This window comes from Stomoxys calcitrans, chromosome 1 (assembly GCF_963082655.1).
Source record: "Stomoxys calcitrans chromosome 1, idStoCalc2.1, whole genome shotgun sequence".
In the NCBI taxonomy this organism is placed as follows: domain Eukaryota; kingdom Metazoa; phylum Arthropoda; class Insecta; order Diptera; family Muscidae; genus Stomoxys; species Stomoxys calcitrans.
Window position 1 is genome coordinate 76,260,422 of NC_081552.1, and position 19,179 is coordinate 76,279,600.

Sequence of the window (19,179 nt, forward strand, 5' to 3'; positions counted from 1 at the left end):
CATTGTAATGAAAATACCCCTTATCGAGCTTTAACCCACTTTTACATTTCCACTACATTCTCAGCCTTTCCGTATATTATCAACACATATTGTTATAATTGATTACATTACAAATTTTTAATTTTTATTATAAAACAAATTAATATATTTATATAGATCTAATTGAAATTCATTATTGCTTAATTTTTAAATTATAAAAAAAATCAGTTGGTTTCTGTCTTATAATAGCTTTGTTCGATGACATATATTAACATATTTTTAATTTGATTTTCTTTCTTTCCTATTCTAATATATATATGCATATATGTATTATTAAATATTCTGCTTTGTATTTTTGTATGTTTTTTTTTTTTTTTTGTCTAACCACTTAAAAGAAAATATAATATAATATAATATATATAATATATAATTTTCATATATTTCCTTTAGAAAGAAGTGGAGTAGGAAACAAATAAAAAAAAAAAAAAACATCTTTCTAAAGAAGATATATGTGATTTTTTTTTTTTTTTATAGATTATAGATTTTATAGGTATATGTACATAAGTTTATGTGTTTCTGTTTTTAGTTGTTTTACTTTCTCATGATATTTTTTTTTAATAGTTCCTAAAAATAAATCTGTCTTTTTATAACTCTCGTTATCGTTATATTTCTGTATGTTCTTTCATTTCTTTGAATATTAATAATTATTATTATCTTTTTCCTTTTTTTTTTTTTTGTTTAGAATCCAAATTTGGTCGAAGAATGGTAATTTTTTTGGATTTTTTTTTTTTTAGTTTTTCTTGATAATGATATAATCGACAAGCCAAAGACAAACACAATTAGGTGTATGAATACTACGTGAATCTTACTGTGCTGTTGCCAACTCTGTCTTATGAATTTATGGGGGCTTCAATGTGGAACGTTTGTGACTTGGGGTGCACCCTCAGGTCAGAAGTACTGTACAAGCGTGAGCACGTTTGTGGCCAGAAATGAAGATGGTGCAGGTATGGGATTCCTTCTAATTCCATAAAAAAAATCAAGAAAAAAAAGAAATTTATTGCCACCACTAAATAAAAACTATTTCACTGCCGGAGCCAATTTTTTTAATGATGTAGTCAGCACACAAGTTCAAAAGGAAAAGGATGAACTCAATCAATCATTCTCTCAAATCAGTTGTCAATCTAAGAAAAAAATGGAAATTTTTCATTGGAAAACACGCGTTAACTCTGGCTCTCTCGTCCTATTAATGACATCCCCTCTCTGAAAAGTGATAGTTTGCCAGACCCTGGCCGTTGAGATCCAACTCTGTCTTAGCATCATGTGTTCCCATCTCTGTTCATCTGTCAAATGCGAAATTGGCAGGCCAAACATTAAAATAAAAAAAATAAGTAAAAACCGAAGCAGCTAAAAAATGTCCCTAATAAAATATAAAAAATATTGGGATATTGGCAACAAGATGCAGCCGTCACATATAACGATGATCAGAGAAGCTGTGTTGGATGACCACACTTCCCAGTCGCATATTCTTGCGCTTATATCTTTCGATACAAAGGTAATATCTAATTCCTTCTGCCTGTTCCTGGTAATAAAGGTTGGTTTATCCCCTTTATTACAAATCGCCAGATTGCAACTTATAATATATTCAAGCTGCAGCTCACCCCTTTCGTTGACATCCGAACATCCTCATATCTGGTGATGTGCATTGGCATCACTTCCTACAATGAGGCTCCTTTTCCCTGCAGAAGCGGCTTCAACCAGCAACTTAAGGTTTGAAGTCGGTATCTCTGAATCGTATGCCATATAAAGAAAAGCCAGCCAGTAATGGACTTATTTATTTCAAGGCTCGCTACTACTGAATCTTCAGTGCTTAGACTACTCTTTACAAGAATACAGGCTCTGTGTCTCCCGTTTCCCGTGCCCTTAGTAGTTTAAATCCCGGAATAAGAACCACGTCAAACCCTCCTGCCATCGAACTGGACCATACTCAGGATTCAGAACCACCGCTGTGTTAGCCACTGCTTCTAAAGACCTTCAGTTACAACTTGTTGAACCTGTAGGATACAACTCCTTTAGTCTTATTGAGGTCTGCGAGACAGTCGGAGTTTAGTACGAATACTGCATGTCTCCGGTCACCATCAGCCTAATCCAATCTACCAATCTTTCAGTCGGTGGTTGAAAGATTTGGATTACAATCCGTAGCCTTCCATGTATGGGTACCCAAGTTTTTTGGCTGACTGCGGTGCAGTTTCCCAATCTAGCAGTGTAGTCTTTAGGGTAGCCTGGGCAGCGAATACACGAGCCCAATAGAGGGAGTCTCTCTCCAAGCCTTTCAATAACCCTGAGAGCGATGCGTCTTCTTTTATTCCAACCTCTTAAAGAGCGTGTTGGTTTGCCGGGGAAGACCGTTGGCCTTGGATAATTATAGGCATGCGAAGATAGAATAAGTTCGGCCTTGTCCTTAAGACTCGAACCAGGTGTCTTCGTCAAAAGCCCCTGCTGACCAGTCGTCTATCAGCTAGTGGAGCCTGGAGTAGCCGATCGTACAAATTCTACGGCATGATAAACGTCCAAATGTGGTAACCACTGCAGCTGTTGGGTCTTTGGAGGATTTTGACCGTACTCCCGGGCTCTAGATCTGCCGCTCCACTGGAAACAGACGCAGATCATCAACCGCCTAACGGATGCTATCCTTGAGTGACTTAAATTTTTCTTCCAAAAACAATGATCTATTAACAGTTCCAGAAAAATTCTTGCGGAGCGAAATAACAAAACATCCACTACACTCAACGGTTCAAACAAGAATCAAAAAAGTTGCATGCCGTAACCCAAGGCGGATTTAAGAAGGTAGCAAAACTTCGATCAGCTGGATAGCAAAATGGCGGATTGCACCGTATGATTTGTGGTTGTTGTAGAAATGAGGCCACCTTTAATTGTTTTACCATGGCCGTGAAAAAGTATTTAACAATTGTTTTACTAAAGACGTTTTAATGGCATACTTCCGACTCTGCAAAAACAGTTTGTCTATACAATGTTACCACAACCGCCAGGATTACGAAAAAATAGTACAAAATACAATTACCAGCAAAACCAAAGACAACACAACGACATCAAACACAAACTCTTTATCCGAAACTTATCCAACAATCACATTATTAATTGCTTCGATGCAAAAATTAATTTTATATGTCTAGCGTTGGACATGTCCACGTGTATTCTAAAATCTAAATTGATTTTATTTATACTTAATTTACTTTTACAAACTAACTTCATAAGAGTATGCTTGTTTGCTTTTTTATGGGCAGAGCAAACCCAAGGATGCCCAAAGTGCTTTCAAGCGTACCTCAATAATGTCGACAACGTAATCAGTTAGCCGTAAGCATTTTTCTCACTCTCAATTATGTTGTTTAACATATTATCTTAATCATATTGTTTGCAAGTAGCATTAACTTCAATTTCAAGGCGTTAGAATAAGACATCATATGTGATCTCGAAAAGAAGAAAATAAAATTTTACTTACTTACTTGTACAACAACCACATAGCATATGGTGCAATTCGCCATATTGCCATCAATCGTCGTTTTGCCAACACAAGCAAACATATTTATGTGCGTATGTGTTTACGTGTGCTTGCATGAACGGAGAGTATCCGAGAACAAAGATAACAACAAAGAGAATGCAAACAAAAATCTCTCATCTTAATACCGTCAAACCTGGCCTGCTGGTAATAGCTGTTCGCGTGAGACCACCTTTTTAAATTCGCCTTGTAAACGGCCATGGCGAAACAATTGAAGGTGGTCTCATTTGTACAACAACCACAAATCATAATGTGCAATCTGTCATCAAGAGTCATTCCAAAAATGCGATTATTCTCAAGCCAACCAAAGAAACTTGCGTTCATGTGTGTAAGTGTACAGGTAAAATGAGAGAATGAGAAACACAAATGAAGAGAACGTGCAAAACTATGTTGTAGATTGCTGTGAAAGTAAAACCCACCTTACACTGCTCATCAAATACGAATTTAAAGCTCTCGTCAGTGATTTTATAAAGGGAAAACAGATGATCGAGCCATTAAATCCGGATTAAAAGAGCACGGCGTTTAAACTCAGAATCGACATTTTCATGCCGTTAAACCATGTTTCCACTTAGAGGAATTCTAGATTTGCGACGAGATTTCGGAAATCTCGTGTTTTGCAACGAGTTATCCCCTACATCTTCAATGTGAGCAAATCTACTTATTTGAGGAGATTTGCTGCAAATTCAAATGCAACACTACGTTTGCATTGAATACCGGTCGTTATTGCGATTTTTGGCAGCACTATTCTTAACATTTGAAAATTTCTTATTGAAATTATAAAATTTAGTAGAAATTTGATAAAATCGTTTCACAAACTTAATTGCTGACCCCAATGTATACGCCGAACACAACAAAAATGCCAATCACAATAAAAACGCTGTCAAAAAAATCACTGTTGAAAAATAAAAATCGTGTAATCGTAGCGGAAACGGGTTTTGGAGATTATCTCAAATCAAGTGGATTTGGGATCTAGTGGAAACATGGTTTTAAACTGGACGGCTGTTATCAGCTTCGCATGAGACCACTTTTTTAAATCTACCTTCTTAAGCGGCGATAAGATTGTCGCTTATCTAAAAGGGGATAACATTTTTCTCCACACAAACTAAAACCATGTAAACTTCATTTGAGACAATCTCCAAAACCCGTTTACTGTACGATTGAAGTGATTTGCATTTGTCAAAAGGGGTGTTTTTGACAGCGCTTTTATTCTGATCTGCATTTTTGTGTTCAGCAATTAAATTGATCAAGCGATGTTATTAAATTTAATTACAAAATGTTTATAATTTCAATAAGAAATTGTCAGATGTTGAGAAAAAGTGTTGCCCAAAACTACCGATAACAACCGGTATTCAATGTTGTTGCTGTAACCACATTTTCATGCGGAGGTGGCGATACTCGCCAAGCTCATGACATAATTACAAGTAGTGTACCGTAAACAGCTGAGTAGTTTTTTTTTCTCGCAAAGTGCACTATTTTTCAACGAGTTTTGGTTGTGTGCGTCTATTATAGTTAAGAACCATGACACACAAAACAACGAAAAATGGCGCGAACAAGTAATATACACAAAATCAGAGTTGCACTCATCACTAATTTTGACAGATAGGGCTCATGTAGATAAGCAAGCTCGTTCCGGTCCAAATGACCGATCACCGCGGGAACAGCGTGGCCATTGGATATTTAAAGGCGGCAATAACTCGCCATGTCATATCGAGCATCATAGGCACTCAGTATTTGTGCAAGAGCCGGTGCCACCCGTACTCTCACTGAGACTCTCCGCTCTATAATGCTGATTGTCCGCGGCTGCCGTTGCAGCTACTACGTATCCATTCCACTATCCGCAACTTGACGCGCCCAGTAGCTCGCAACTAAGCTTCTAGTGACAGCAAAATACACCACACAGATCGGACCTCAGAGTTCTAGCTTGTGTGGTGCACACAGCTATCCCGTGCCGAGCCCGGTATTCAATACAAGCGCAGTGTTACATTTGAGTTTCGAAGGAGATTTGCTGGAAATCTCTTCAAAAAAGTATATTTTCTCACACTCATAGTGAAACTATTAAAGGTGGTCTCATTTGTACAATAACCACTAATCATATGGTGCAATCAGCCATCTTGTTCAAGTTGATCGACCACCTTTTTAAATCCGCCTTGGCTCACACTGAAAATGTATGGGAAACCTCGTTGCAAAACACGAGATTCCGAAATCTCTTCGCAAATCTAGATTTGCTTCTAGTGTTTACATGGTATAAATAATTGTAAGATTTGCAAAACATGAATGGGCTTAGTAGTCAAATAAAATGCATTAGGATTTCCGCACGCAATTTTATAAATAATTAGTTTTCAGTTTATTTTGCCATTTACAATATACGATTTCTACGAGTGGCCATACTTATTTGTGAAAAACTTATCATGGCAATCGTGAAGACAGATATTCTACTTAAACCTGCTCTGTTATTTTATTCAGAACATGCTGTCCTGGATAGATTTAATTTTCCTACAAATTTCATTGCACTGCGCTATATCGTAAGAAAAAAACACAGCTAATAATGCAACTCTGTACGATTACCGTAATGCAGTACAGCCAATATAACGTATATGTCATGTGATACCGGTTGTCAAATTCCAAGACAACAAAACACAACAACACGATTGGACTATTAAGATTTTTGGATTTTTGTTTTTCTTAGCAAGTAAAAGCACAATGGCAAATAAAAATAAACTTAATTCTACTGGTAGCGATGCTGTGCCCAAGCAACAGAAACTCAAGAAGCAACAATCAGATGTAAGTAACACGCAAGTGATCAACTTAAATCTGAGATGTTATTGTCTACCACATTACTTGCAGGACGCCAAAGACTACAGCTCATTTAAAGTTGTACTATTCTACTGCTCTCTAATTGTATTCCTTCCTGTCATAACCTTTTTTGGCCTTAAATCTGTGATTTTAGACCGATTTTTCAACTTAAACGACCTTAGTAGCAATATTTATTCGGCTGTTGGGGCGGTGTTGGCCCTACACCTGGCATTGGGTTTGTACATATATAGAGCATATTTTGGAGGTTCCTCAAAAGGTGAAAAATCAGATTAAGTTAACAATGACACTAAAGATGACTGTTCTAAGTATTTTTATATGTATAAAAAACCAAATGCATTTCCTAACTTTATTAATATTCCCTTTTTCCCCAGCATTTGTTTTGTTATGGTTCACCTCAATAAATGTACATGTTTTTTTTAAAGAATTTAATAATGAACTTGCAATATGTTTAGCAACACAGTCGATGTAAAGTGTGCCAACATGTTGGTGTAACATCGAATTTAAATGTTTACAGCATTTGAACTTGCGTAATTTTCATATGTAATTACCTTAACATCCACCACCTCCAGTATTGATAGTCTTTCTGAGGGGTGCATTGTGGTGCTCGTTCTAAAAATGCGTTTAATATACAATTTGCGGCAATATTCAAAACTCTATGGGAATCTCTTGGATCATGTTAGAATAAATGCTCCTAGTTTTATGCAGAATCTCCTATTGCCGAATAAGAAGATTATTTATAATTTGGGATCTGCTTTTGAAGTTCACGATTTGGATTTGGTAAGTGTTGTTATACGTTCTCAACTACATGTGTCATTTGTTTTGTAAGTATGTGTATAGTACATGCATTTTTGTTCCTTAGCGGGGGGTGGTTAGTAGGTTAGTTTGGGGTTTATTTTTTTATTGAATACCATATGCTGGTAAAACATCCCTGGACTTTAAATGTAATATTAGGGTTGCCTATGAGCAAACAAAAAATTGGATTTCGGTTTATAAACTGAGACAAGTAGAGACAAGACAATTGGGTAGCCTCCACCATGGAATATAGTAACAATTTACACTTACTCAATTTATTACTGGATTATTCTGAAGGAACCAAATCAGGCTATAATTCAATTCAGCGGATCAGTCGGCATTTGCTCTGGATTTTAGAGTGAAATTGTACAAAACCTTTTAAATTTCTTTTTTCTATTCGTAGAAGAAAACATTGCGTAAAAGTTTAAGAAGATTAGCCGATAAATGCACTCGCAGGGGCTATTGAAGTTAAAATCGGGCGACACACATATATATGGGAGCTTTACAAAACCTTAATCGATTTCTATGGAATCGTCAGTAATGTCAAGAGTATAAAAAATTGTTTGTGCTAAATTTCGTTAGAATCAATTAAATAATGACAAACATGCAAATGCAAATTTGTCCATGAACATTCCATTAAAGAAGAGGGGCAAACTTCTCATATATCGCTGAGTGCTGTCCGATTCAAGTTTAAGCTCAATGAAAGAGGCCCCTTTTTTATAGCACTGCGGCACGCCGTTTGTCCTGCGACACCTCTTTTGAGGAAAGGTTTTGCATGGCAAAGAATCTTACAAATGTCGCCAGCATAAGGAAGGGACAACCACAACTGAAAATGCATACATTTTGTGCATACAATTTGTAGAGCTAGGTTGGGATTGTAAATGGGCCAAATCGGTTCATGTTTTGATATAGCTGCCATATAAACCGATCTTGGGTCTTGACTTCTCGAGCTTTAAAAGGCGGAATTCTTTTCCGATTTGTCTGAAATTTTGGACGTTGTGTTTTGATATCACTTCCAATAACTGTGCGAAGTATGGTCCAAATCGGTTCATAACCTGATATAGCTGCCATATTAACCGATATTGGGTCTTGTTTTTTTTTTCTTTGTTTCGTTTCTTTATTTGGGAATTGTTTCAGTATCGACGAAATAAAACCCAAAAAAGATAAAACATTCCTTAGTGGAATGTTCATGAGCAAATTTGCATTACTAGGAACACCGGTTAACTTCGTTTTCGAGTCATATCAAGTCAAACTTAAACCTCAAGCGAAAAACAAGTGATCATGGAATTTGAAATCATTGCCGATACACGCAAAAACAGCCAATTGTTTTATATACCCAGTGAAGGGCAATTATTGTATATGCTAGAAAATTTGCTTATAAAGCCGGGTATGCACCTCTAGCGATATTTTCATTTGCCATCAGCCAAGACATTTATGTCGCCAATGAAAAATAGTTGATAGAATACAAGATGGCGAAAAAAATGGATTTATAATTTTAGCCGAATTTTAATCATTTTTGGTTAATAAAGTACATTGTGCTGTTATTAATCGCTTTTATTTGCAAATAGACTTATTTCATGTTGCATGGAGCTATTAAAACATACATTAGCATTCATAGTTGCAAGAAAAAAATCATCAATGTCATCCTGTTATGCAAAGAGAATTTCATTTGAGCTGCGTACCGTTACCGTATAACCGGTCACGAAAATTTCGTTTAGGATATGTCAATGCATTTCTTATGGTAACGACAATTTAGCAGAGGTGCATGCTGTCCTAAATGCTGGTGTTGCGGCCATTTAGTTTAAAGCAAATAACTTTTTCTTTATTATTGATAATTAAATTTATCAATAATAAAGAATAAACCTTAAAAAAGCAAATCTTAAAATTTTGAATCCAAAATACTGCTTTTTTCATTGCCTACGATATAGTTTCTATGCATACCAACGACAGCTTGACTAACAATAACAAACATAAACAAGTCATCTTAAATAATTAAGATAGGCCTAGAGAAATGATATTTTTTTACGAAAATGCTGCATTCCATTGTAGTTATTTAGTGAGGAAAACTGGTTCTTATTAAATACAGCTATTCATTGTTGTTATTACATAGACATACATAAGATATGAAGATAAAATAAATTTAGTGTTATATCGACAAGCAAACCATTTGGAGCTCTTAACGTATTTCAACTGGAGTTAAACAGTTATTTAAATCTTTGGGTCTATCACAGCGTAATCATTGGCGCCCGACCAGGGCCATATAACACCAAAAATATAAAAAAAATGTATTGCCCATTTTGTTCATTTCAATCTATTGGGTTGCCCAAAAAGTAATTGCGGATTTTTCATATAGTCGGCGTTGACAAATTTTTTCACAGCTTGTGACTCTGTAATTGCATTCATTCTTCTGTCAGTTATCAGCTGTTACTTTTAGCTTGCTTTAGAAAAAAAGTGAAAAAAAAGTATATTTGATTAAAGTTCATTCTAAGTTTTATTAAAAATGCATTTACTTTCTTTTAAAAAATCCGCAATTACTTTTTGGGCAACCCAATAATTGGTCATTTTGATTTTGCTGTAGACCTGTGTGGGGTTTCTACGTTGGCTGGCTGCTGCTGAGAATGAATACTAATTTTGTTGGCAGGTCGCTAATTGTCTACCTGTGTTGCTGGACATTATTATACGAGACGTTTTCCCAAGGCAGTCGTGGGAGTCTTGTTCGTGAATATAAAGGAATTTTCCAGTTCATAGGTATTGAAGTGAATATAAATAACCAAGGCGGATTACAAAAAGTGGTCTCACGCAAATAATTGTTAACCGTCAGCCAGGTTTGATGATATTAACTTGTCAGATTTTGGTTTGCATTCTCTTTGTAGTCATCTTCTTTCTCACATATTCTTTGCTCATGTACGCATGGTGTGCATGACGAAGCAATTAAAAGTGGTCTCATTTGTACAACAACGTCGATCAGCACCATAGGATTTGTGGTTGTTGTACAAATGAGACCACATTTAATTGTTTCGCCAAGCTAAATAACAAGATATTTCTTTATTCACGTGCATAAAAAATGAAAATGGTTAAATGCTCTAAACGCGAGCATGATGTAAATTCGCTAAATCGTAGTAAGGCATACATATGTTTTTAAAAATCATGTTTCAGTGATGCCTTCCGAACTCGTAACTCGGTTAAATTTAATCGAATCGGTATTCTTGTGTACAATTTAAACATCAATTGAACAAGAGAGAGAACCAGTCGATGAAGAGAATGAGTTTGACAAGCGCCATCGTTTTGAAGATATGTATTGTGAGGTTAAAGCGAAAATTTTGACAGCTTTAAAGGAGCGACGACAGAGACATACTGCAAATGCTAATGAGTCAACGTTTTGAAACCAAACTCTCAATAATTCAAATCTGGTTCCCAGTCGCCCGTCTAACTTGCCTAAATTAAAAATAAAATTAAAATTTAGAAACATTCGAGTTTCTAGAGCTCATAGGAGTTAACTATTCGAAAGCTGTCGGACTATTGAGAAAACGTTGTAAACAAGGCGTATTTAATAAGGTGGCCGCATCGGCGAATTGCTACAACAAATCTTCTTTTTTGGGAATTTGATATGTCAAAATTTGTAAACAGGGCGAAGAAAATTCGATTTGCCCTGACATTTAAAATTTTCCGCAAATTTGTTTCGACCAATGCGTATTTATCAACCCAGCTAAGAGAATTTGATATGTCAACTCATTTTTGAATTGGCTGTACAAAAATATAAACTTCAAAATAAATATTTTATAAATTGTGTTTGCTGCAGTTATGGTTTTTAAACTTAGGGATTATAATGGTCATTCATTATCAATTTCACTCAGGGAACTTAGGTCTATTGTGTCGCCTGACATTGCAATGGCTATACGGGACATTCAGTAGTGACAGCGGCAGCTCCATCACATCTAGGAGAGGTTCCCTGAACATACCAAGTTACCTAGTATTTTGGCGGCATACTATATGCACTCTGAACAGCCACGCACCAACAAACATTAACTGTCCTTTTCAAATGACCTAAAAATCGGACTAATATCCAAGAGCCAAAACAGGGTACACAATCCTTCCTTGTGGTGATTGAGCTCTAATCACAATCTTCCTATTTGAGTCATTTGTTAGCATTCACTTGGTAGCTATCTACGGCTACCAACCTTATGAAAGCTATTTAAACGTGTCATCTTGGTGGTTTAGGGGTTGTTGTTGCTGTAGCCACATTTTTATATGAAGGTGGCGATCCTCGTCAGGCTCCTGCAGGTGAGCAAGCTCATTCCGGTCCAAAGAACCGATCGCCGCCAGAACAGGGTGGACATTGGTTATTTAATGGCGGCAATAGCTCGCTTTGTCATATCGAACATCATAGGCACTCAGTATTTGTGCAAGAGTCGGTGCTCACTGAGACCTCTCCGTTCGATTCCGCTGAATTACTGGACTCTTGTCGAATTACTGGACTCTTGTTCAATAATTCGACAAGTATTATCTAGATTTTGGTCTTAATTTACTGAAATAAATTTTTAGCCAGCTATTTTTGATATGAATTTTGATATTTATTAATATGTTAAACGTTATTTTAGTCTCATTTTCTTTACTGTTTTTAATAATCTTTTGAACTTTAATTCTAACGCACACTTTTCTGGACTGACACTATGATGGCGGCTAATTGCATCGGTGAGATTATCAGTGATTATTCATTTTTAAGACAATTTTGCTCTAATCGGAACCTCTTGAACATCGGCTTTTTTAATGCACAATCTTTGAAACCTTCCCGTTACTCTTCAAAATTTGACAAGTCCTCCACAACAACATTCCTACGCACTTCGACTTAGTTCGAAACTCTCTATCTCTTATTGATTACACTCTTGTGAGTTGCACCACCTCCGTGATTCAGAGCAGCCAATTCAACTTTCCCGCACTTAATTCTAAACATGCATTCATGCTTTTGCAATATCGACTGCCTACCAGCAGTAATACTTTTTTCAAATCTTTTCGTGATTACAGCTCTGTCAATATAGAAAGTTTGGTAAACGATATATAGCTTACTGACTTTTCGTCAATTTACTGTACTACTGATACGAACTTACAGCTATCAGTTTTAAAAGAAAAACTCTATATTTGGTTTTACAGGCATGTTCCTGAGAAAATGAAAATAATTAGGTATGGCAAACCAGAATGGTACAATAATAATGATGTGCGGCTAACTATCCTTAACAGGGATTTGGCATATCGCGCTTCTATTGAAGAACCCTCTGCCAGTAATGACTTGCGGCATAAGAGATACAAGGCTATGGCTCGTAATGCTATAAGAAGGGTTAAACGCTCATATGGTGCTCGTTTTTTTGCTGGTCTTACAGATTCGAGAGAATTGTGGTCTAAAATACGCTCTACCGGCAGTCTTGATTCAGCTATATGTGATAGAAACTGTGATATAGATCCTAGTTTGTTGAATAATTATTTTACTTCTGCTACTAATAACTACGTACCTGATTTTAGCCAAATAAATAGTTCTTACTCTGATAGCCGTAACAACACCCTTAACTTTAGAAATATATATCTGGACGAATTACAATGTGCAATATTTAGAATTATGTCGAATGCTTTGGGAACCGATGGTATACATATTTGATTTATTAAGATAATCTTACCTTATATTCAGCAGCATATACAAAATGTTTTTAATACTATCCTAATGACGAATGTCTTTCCTGTTGCATGGAAACTAGCTAGAGTTACTCCCCTACGGAAAAAAGACACTACCGGTCAAAGTTGTTCTGATTATCGTCCAATCTCCATTCTTCCAGCATTATCGAAGGTATTTGAAATAATATTGTAATAAGGGATCAACTTGTGGATCATCTTAATCGTTTTTCATTGATTGACCCTTGTCAATCGGGTTTAAGAAAACACCACAGTACCACATCTCTTATGGTCAAACATACTGATGAGATCAGGCATTGTATTCTTGCCGCACTTGACCTCAGCAAAGCTAATTCTGTTTCTACTGGTGTACCCCAAGGTTCTGTCTAGGGACCTGTTTGGTTTATGCTCTATGTTAATGACGTTCGTTCTTGTGTACAACATGTAGACTTAGCAATATATGCCGATTATTTTCAGTTGTTATGTACAGCTGACTCCGGTACGTTAGAAAGTTGCATCTTGAACCTTGATGAAGATATTAGACGAGTTTGTCAATGGGCTCGGTCAAATAACTTAACAATTAACATTGGTAAAACAAAATGCGTGGTATTCAATAGCTCACGTCATCACTACTCTCTTCAAAATATTATTGTTCAAAACAATGTTGTCACATCGACTGATACTATGGCCTCATTGGGCTTTGTAATTGAATCGGATATTGTATTCTCCTTGCATATTGCACAAATCTGCTCCAAATTAAATTGTATAGTTAAAAAGATCTACAATTTGAATGTTATTTTACCCACACAAATAAAATATATGCTGGCTCATTCGTTGCTGATGCCTTATATATTTTATGGTGCTGAGGTATATTCCGGATCCAATAGGACTAATCTGTTTAGGCTTCAGAAGTGTTTCCACAGCATACTACGGTTTGTTTACGGCCGTCGTTGTAGACGAGACTATGAATACTTTGCGAAACAATTACTTGGATGTTCTTTTGAGCACTTTCTCAATATTAGATGCCCCTGCTTTTTCTTCAATATCCTTGAGTACCGTGAACCCAGTTACCTTCTTCCTTGCTTTCAATTCTTGCATTCGACCCGGAACTCTCAAATTCGTATTGAAAGTTTCAATCATGTTGTATTTGAAAGATCATTTGTAATTCGCTTGTCTAGGCTATGGAATAATCTTCCTTCTAGTCTTAAAACATCTCAGTAAGTCAACAAACTTGTAAGTCTAAGCTAACCCAACATTTCTTACAGACAACTCAATTGAATTAATTTTCATCACTGATAATATCTCACATTTGCTGCTTTTTCTTGGTGTTTGAACGGATAATTGTGCGTTAGACTATGTTACTAATTTTTTTTTTAACAATTTTTTTTACATTTAATAAATTTGTTAGTTATTTATTTTAGTGATAGTATTATATTAGATTTTAGTATTGATTTTTGTATTATAAAAACCTGAAAGTGTTCCAATCTATCAATGTAAAGCCCGGGTGGGCGATGTTTGATTAATAAAAATTAATGAATGAATGAATTGAATTGAATGTCCACGACTGCCGTTGCAGCAACTCCGTATGGAGCATTCCAATATCCGCAACCTGTGGACGCGCCCGGTAGCTCGAAGCTAAGCTTTTCGTGACAGCAATGGATACTACATAGATCGGACCTTAATGTCCCAGCCAGTTTTGTGGGTGAAGCCTCAAGAGGTAATTGGAATTTTGAACATTTTTAAATATGTGTTTTCTTGTTTGACACTCAAAAATTAATAAACTTCTTCTTGCTCTGATTGGTCGAAGCAAATTTGCCGAAGATTTTAAATGTCAGAATCGAATTTTCTTCGCTCTGTTTACAAATTTTGACATATCAAGTTTTCAAAAAAGATGCTTTGTTGTAGCAAATCGCCGACGCGACCACTTTATTAAATACGCCTTGGTTTTGACCAATCAGAGCAAGAAGAAAAACACATTTAAAAATGTTCAAAATACCAATTAGCTCGAGAGGCTTTACCCACAAAAGTGGCTGGAACATTTATTGGAGGTTATTGGAGGCTTCAAATAACCAATGGCCACCCTGTTCCCGCGGCGATGGGTACTTTGGACCGGAATGAGCTTGCTCACCTACAGGAGCCTGACGAGGATAGCCACCTTCATATGAAAATGTGGCTACAGCAACAACAACCTCTTAAACCACCAAGATGACAGGTTTAAATAGTTTTCATAAGGTGATTGTAGCCGTGATAGCTACCAAGTGAATGCTTACAAATGGTTCAAATAGGAAGATTGTGATTAGAGGCCAATCACCACAAGGAAGGTTTGTGTACCCCGTTTTGGCTCTTGGATATCAGTCCGATATTTAGGTCATTTGAAAAGGACAGTTAAGGTTTGTTGGTGTGTGGACGTTCAGAGTGCATACACTATGCTGCCAAAATACTAGGTAACTTGGTATGTTCAGGGGACCTCTCCTAGGTGTGATGGAGCTGCCGCTCTCTCTACTGAATATCCTGAAAAGCCATTGATATGTCAGGACTTTGACCTTGCGCTGGTCACAAGGCGGACTTAAGCTTGATTTGTGGAGATGAGGAGGAGTCCTAAACGGTTGAGCACCTATTGTGTGACTGCCTTGAAATTGCGAGAGTAGGTGCAGGATTATGGTTGCACAAATTTTATTTTCTTTCCTAATTTATCTTCATGCTAAAGTCCATTCGCCAATCTTCGCTACTATAGCTTTCAATTGCATATTAGAGGGAGCTTCTCCACACCTCCTGGCTGTTTTGTCATGCATGTTGGCTCCTAATCTTCTTCATTTTAATGTCTGGCGTTGTATTGACGTAAATGTTACCAGTGTTCTTCTGCCCTTTTTGAATCTTTCGGGGGCGACACAATAGACCTAAGTTCCCTGAGTAAAACTTATAGTGAATGAGGTTGCTAGACTCGTGCCATTATGTACCCTAAGTTTAAAAACCATAACAGCAGCAAACACAATTTATAAATTATTTATTTTGAAGTTTAGATTTTTGTAGGGCGAATTAAAAAATTAGTTGACATATCAATTTCTTTCAGCTGGGTTGATGCGGCCACCTGATAAATACGCCTTGGTTGTAAAGTAATAAATGCTCATTACATTATTTGGAAAGTTTAGGTTCTACTGAGGAGTTAAAAGTCTGGCTGGGCAGTTAAACAGGTGACGAGTATCGTGTAGTCCCCGGTCACAATCGGGACATACATCTTGCACGCTGGCAGCAATCCTTGCTCTTTAGGAATTGAGGCGGCTGCATCTGCCGGAACGTAATTAAGCCAGAACTACTCTGGTTTGGCGGAGGAGGTCAAGGACTACATTCACCCGGTAGCTATTTACCGCATCTGCTACCATGTCTGCATGAATGTTGCCTAGACCCGTTTGATCTAGAGGTTCTCTTCCTTGTATCGCTGAACCTCATGCTCTTGATCATGTAAATCTATCTTAAGGCTTCTGAGCGGTGGATAATTTTCCACAAGATGATGATTTGCATAATCTCTGCGATAACATCCCAAAAGGTATTGCTTAGACAGTATGTAGTTATGTCATCGCACTGGTAGGAGCTTTTTGATTCCTGATGGAGGTGGTCCACATGAGAACTGTGGAGACAGCCCGTCGCAGTTCGGAGGGCGGTATTATGACAGATCTGAATATTATTCCACTGCGTGTCAGAAAGCTGACGAGACCACACTGGCGCTGCACTTACCACAGACCGGCCAATTGCTTTGTACGTGGTAAACAAGATTTCTTTGTCGAGAGTCTAATACACACAATCATAAACAATAACACAATGTTTAATAATTAATGTAATGTGTAATGTAATAATTAATTTGTTTAATAAATATGCATTATGCATTTCAAATTCATGCATTGAAGCAACACAACACGACGCACACTCATGGCGCAAAACACAATCTGTCAAAATCAGAGCTGTTCTAATCACTGTCTGTCAAAAACATAGTTAAATAAATCACAGAGTTTGACTGATAGTGTATTCGGTTTCTTGTTGTTGGGCAGCTGCCCTACCTGCAAATAAATATATCTTGCCCTTTACTCTCTTTGGTTTTATACATGTGAACAGCCCTTGAAACATATCGTAAATGGCCAATGCTTACGTTACGTTTCAATAACTTATTTCCGGTGTTTGTTTTTTAGATTTTTGTATTGTACAATACAAGTGGTTAATATTGCATTTAATATAAATAGAAACATTAATTGTTCCTTCAGAAAATATTATAACCATTATTTTTAATTATTTATTAAATAAATTAGCTCAGTATTTTGCGTTTCCTGGGGCAATCTTGTAGCTTGTAGAACGAGTTTTGCATTCCTATTCACTATACTGTTCCATATTTGTTTAGTCAAAACTTTTGTTATTGTATTTGACTAAACTAAGGATTATAAACAAATTAATGTATAAAATGTGGAAGAACAGATAACATAACAAAAGCAAATATAAATTTAAACAAGTCTCGGTCTTTTCCCTGTATACGTGGTCGTTGACTCATTTATTACGGTGTTAATTGTATAGAACACCTGTTGCAGTTTGGAAAAAACCAATGAAAGCGAAATATTGCTGGCTGAAAACATAGATAATACGTGGTGTTGGCAAAATCATGGCATCCAATGACCTGTGGATTATAGCCTTATATTTGGTAGTACTAGTGTCAGGAAATGACAAAGATTTTCTAGTGGGTCAAAGACAGGTTGGATTAGGATTTAACTAATAAGAGATTTCGCAATTTATGTTGTAATAATATTTATATATTTTTGCAGCTTCCCTATAAAACGGACGAGCTCACAGATCGACATTTTCATGAAATAGCTCAACTATCTGACGTAAAGCATTTAAAAGAAACAGTAAAGGAAATTTTGATTCCACGCATTGTAGGCTCCCCGGGTCATGCTAAGGTACGTAAATTTATTGTCAAATCTCTAGAGGATTTGGGTTGGTCAGTGAACCTAAATAGTTTCCATGATTCGGTACCTATTCTGGGTAATCTCCACTTTCATAATATTATTGCCAAATTAAATCCAAAAGCTGAACGTTATTTGGTCATAGCTTGCCATTATGATAGTAAATACATGGGCGATGTGGAATTTTTGGCTGCCACAGATTCGGCGGTCCCTTGTGCCATGATGTTGAACATGGCTAAGGTGTTACAGCAACAATTAGAACACTACAAAAACACCGAGCTAAGTTTAATGTTCATATTCTTTGATGGTGAAGAGGCCTTTAAGGAGTGGAGTCCCAAAGACTCAATATATGGTGCTCGTCATCTGGCGAAAAAATGGGAGCGTGAAGAGTTCCTTCAAAAAATAGATATTTTAATGCTGCTGGATCTACTTGGAGCTCCAGATCCCAAGTTCTATAGTTTCTTCAGCAAAACTGAATCATGGTATAGCCGCATCTTAAATATTGAAGATCGTTTATCTGACACTGGTATGATGGAGCGCTATGTGAGTAGTGGTGTTTCGCGCCCTCAGGAGCCAAATCGTTATTTCCAACCCAATGCTTTAAGATCATCACATATTGAGGATGATCATATACCATTTTTAAGACGTAATGTTCCTATACTGCACATAATACCTGTACCCTTTCCCCAAGTTTGGCATACACCGGATGATAACGAAGATGTGATTGATTACAGCACAACGGAAAACCTAAGAAGAATAGTAAGTCTATTTGCTTTGGAATACTTAGAAGGTATTACAAATAATGCATAGGTGAATTATATTACTAAAAAAAGGAAAAGGCAATAAGAGCCAGTTCAAAACACAAAAAAATGGTCTGCAGCCGGAGAATATCCCATTGTACAAAAAAAAACTTATAATATATTTGAATGCCTAGAAATTATATTAAACTGAACATAAATATCGAATAGCTCGTACTTATAGCATAAAATGAAGTCATCAAAAAAAGATGGACTGCCATTTTTTATATTTTTTGTGTTATATATCATTTTTTAATTCCTTTGCGCTTTATGTGCAACTTAAAATGCGATGAAAATCCTTTTTGTAAAAATGTAAATAATTTCAAAAACAAACAAATAAATTCCGCTCAATATATATAAATATAATATATATTTAAGTTTGTTTTTAAGAAATTGCTCAATGCAGGAAGATTGTTTAGATATTTCCATAAAATTTGGAATTAAATACTTATACCAACATACAATTCATGTTAAGTTTGTTTAGTATAACAAAATTTTATGTAAGTAAAATCGCTATCCGTCTATCAACTAGTTATTGTCATTTTATATTTCTTTGGACTTAAATTGGTTTCCAAATTTTTCTTAATGTAAGCTAAAATTTAAAATACAAGTTTGTTTAGTT

General features: G+C 36.2%; 2 protein-coding genes across 3 annotated transcripts; both read left to right on the plus strand.

Annotated features, from left to right (window-relative positions):
• The first annotated feature begins 6,157 nt into the window (after positions 1 to 6,157).
• On the plus strand, positions 6,158 to 6,791 carry LOC106082941 (vacuolar ATPase assembly integral membrane protein VMA21 homolog). Its single transcript, XM_013245708.2, has 2 exons — positions 6,158 to 6,334; positions 6,398 to 6,791. Exons 1-2 carry the CDS (start codon positions 6,254 to 6,256, stop codon positions 6,638 to 6,640), a joined length of 324 nt encoding a protein of 107 aa, XP_013101162.1. The 5' UTR covers positions 6,158 to 6,253; the 3' UTR covers positions 6,641 to 6,791.
• A 134-nt stretch (positions 6,792 to 6,925) lies between these two features.
• On the plus strand, positions 6,926 to 18,905 carry LOC106082939 (glutaminyl-peptide cyclotransferase). Of its 2 annotated transcripts, none has more exons than XM_013245701.2 (2): positions 6,926 to 7,144; positions 17,620 to 18,905. In XM_013245701.2, the coding sequence occupies exons 1-2, from the start codon at positions 6,983 to 6,985 to the stop codon at positions 18,568 to 18,570; spliced, it is 1,113 nt and encodes a 370-aa protein (XP_013101155.2). In that variant the 5' UTR covers positions 6,926 to 6,982; the 3' UTR covers positions 18,571 to 18,905. The 2 variants fall into 2 exon arrangements, with proteins under 2 accessions (XP_013101155.2, XP_013101156.2); XM_013245702.2 differs by lacking the exon at positions 6,926 to 7,144 and adding an exon at positions 17,157 to 17,549.
• Positions 18,906 to 19,179: the final 274 nt, after the last annotated feature.

Bases quoted from the DNA above. Each gene is read 5' to 3' on its own strand.
- LOC106082941 (XM_013245708.2), top strand. From the start codon at position 6,254: ATGGCAAATAAAAATAAACTTAATTCTACTGGTAGCGATGCTGTGCCC. The intron at 6,335-6,397 runs GTAAGTAACACG...CATTACTTGCAG, and splicing joins TCAAGAAGCAACAATCAGAT to GACGCCAAAGACTACAGCTC.
- LOC106082939 (XM_013245701.2), top strand. From the start codon at position 6,983: ATGCGTTTAATATACAATTTGCGGCAATATTCAAAACTCTATGGGAAT. The intron at 7,145-17,619 runs GTAAGTGTTGTT...ATATTTTTGCAG, and splicing joins AAGTTCACGATTTGGATTTG to CTTCCCTATAAAACGGACGA.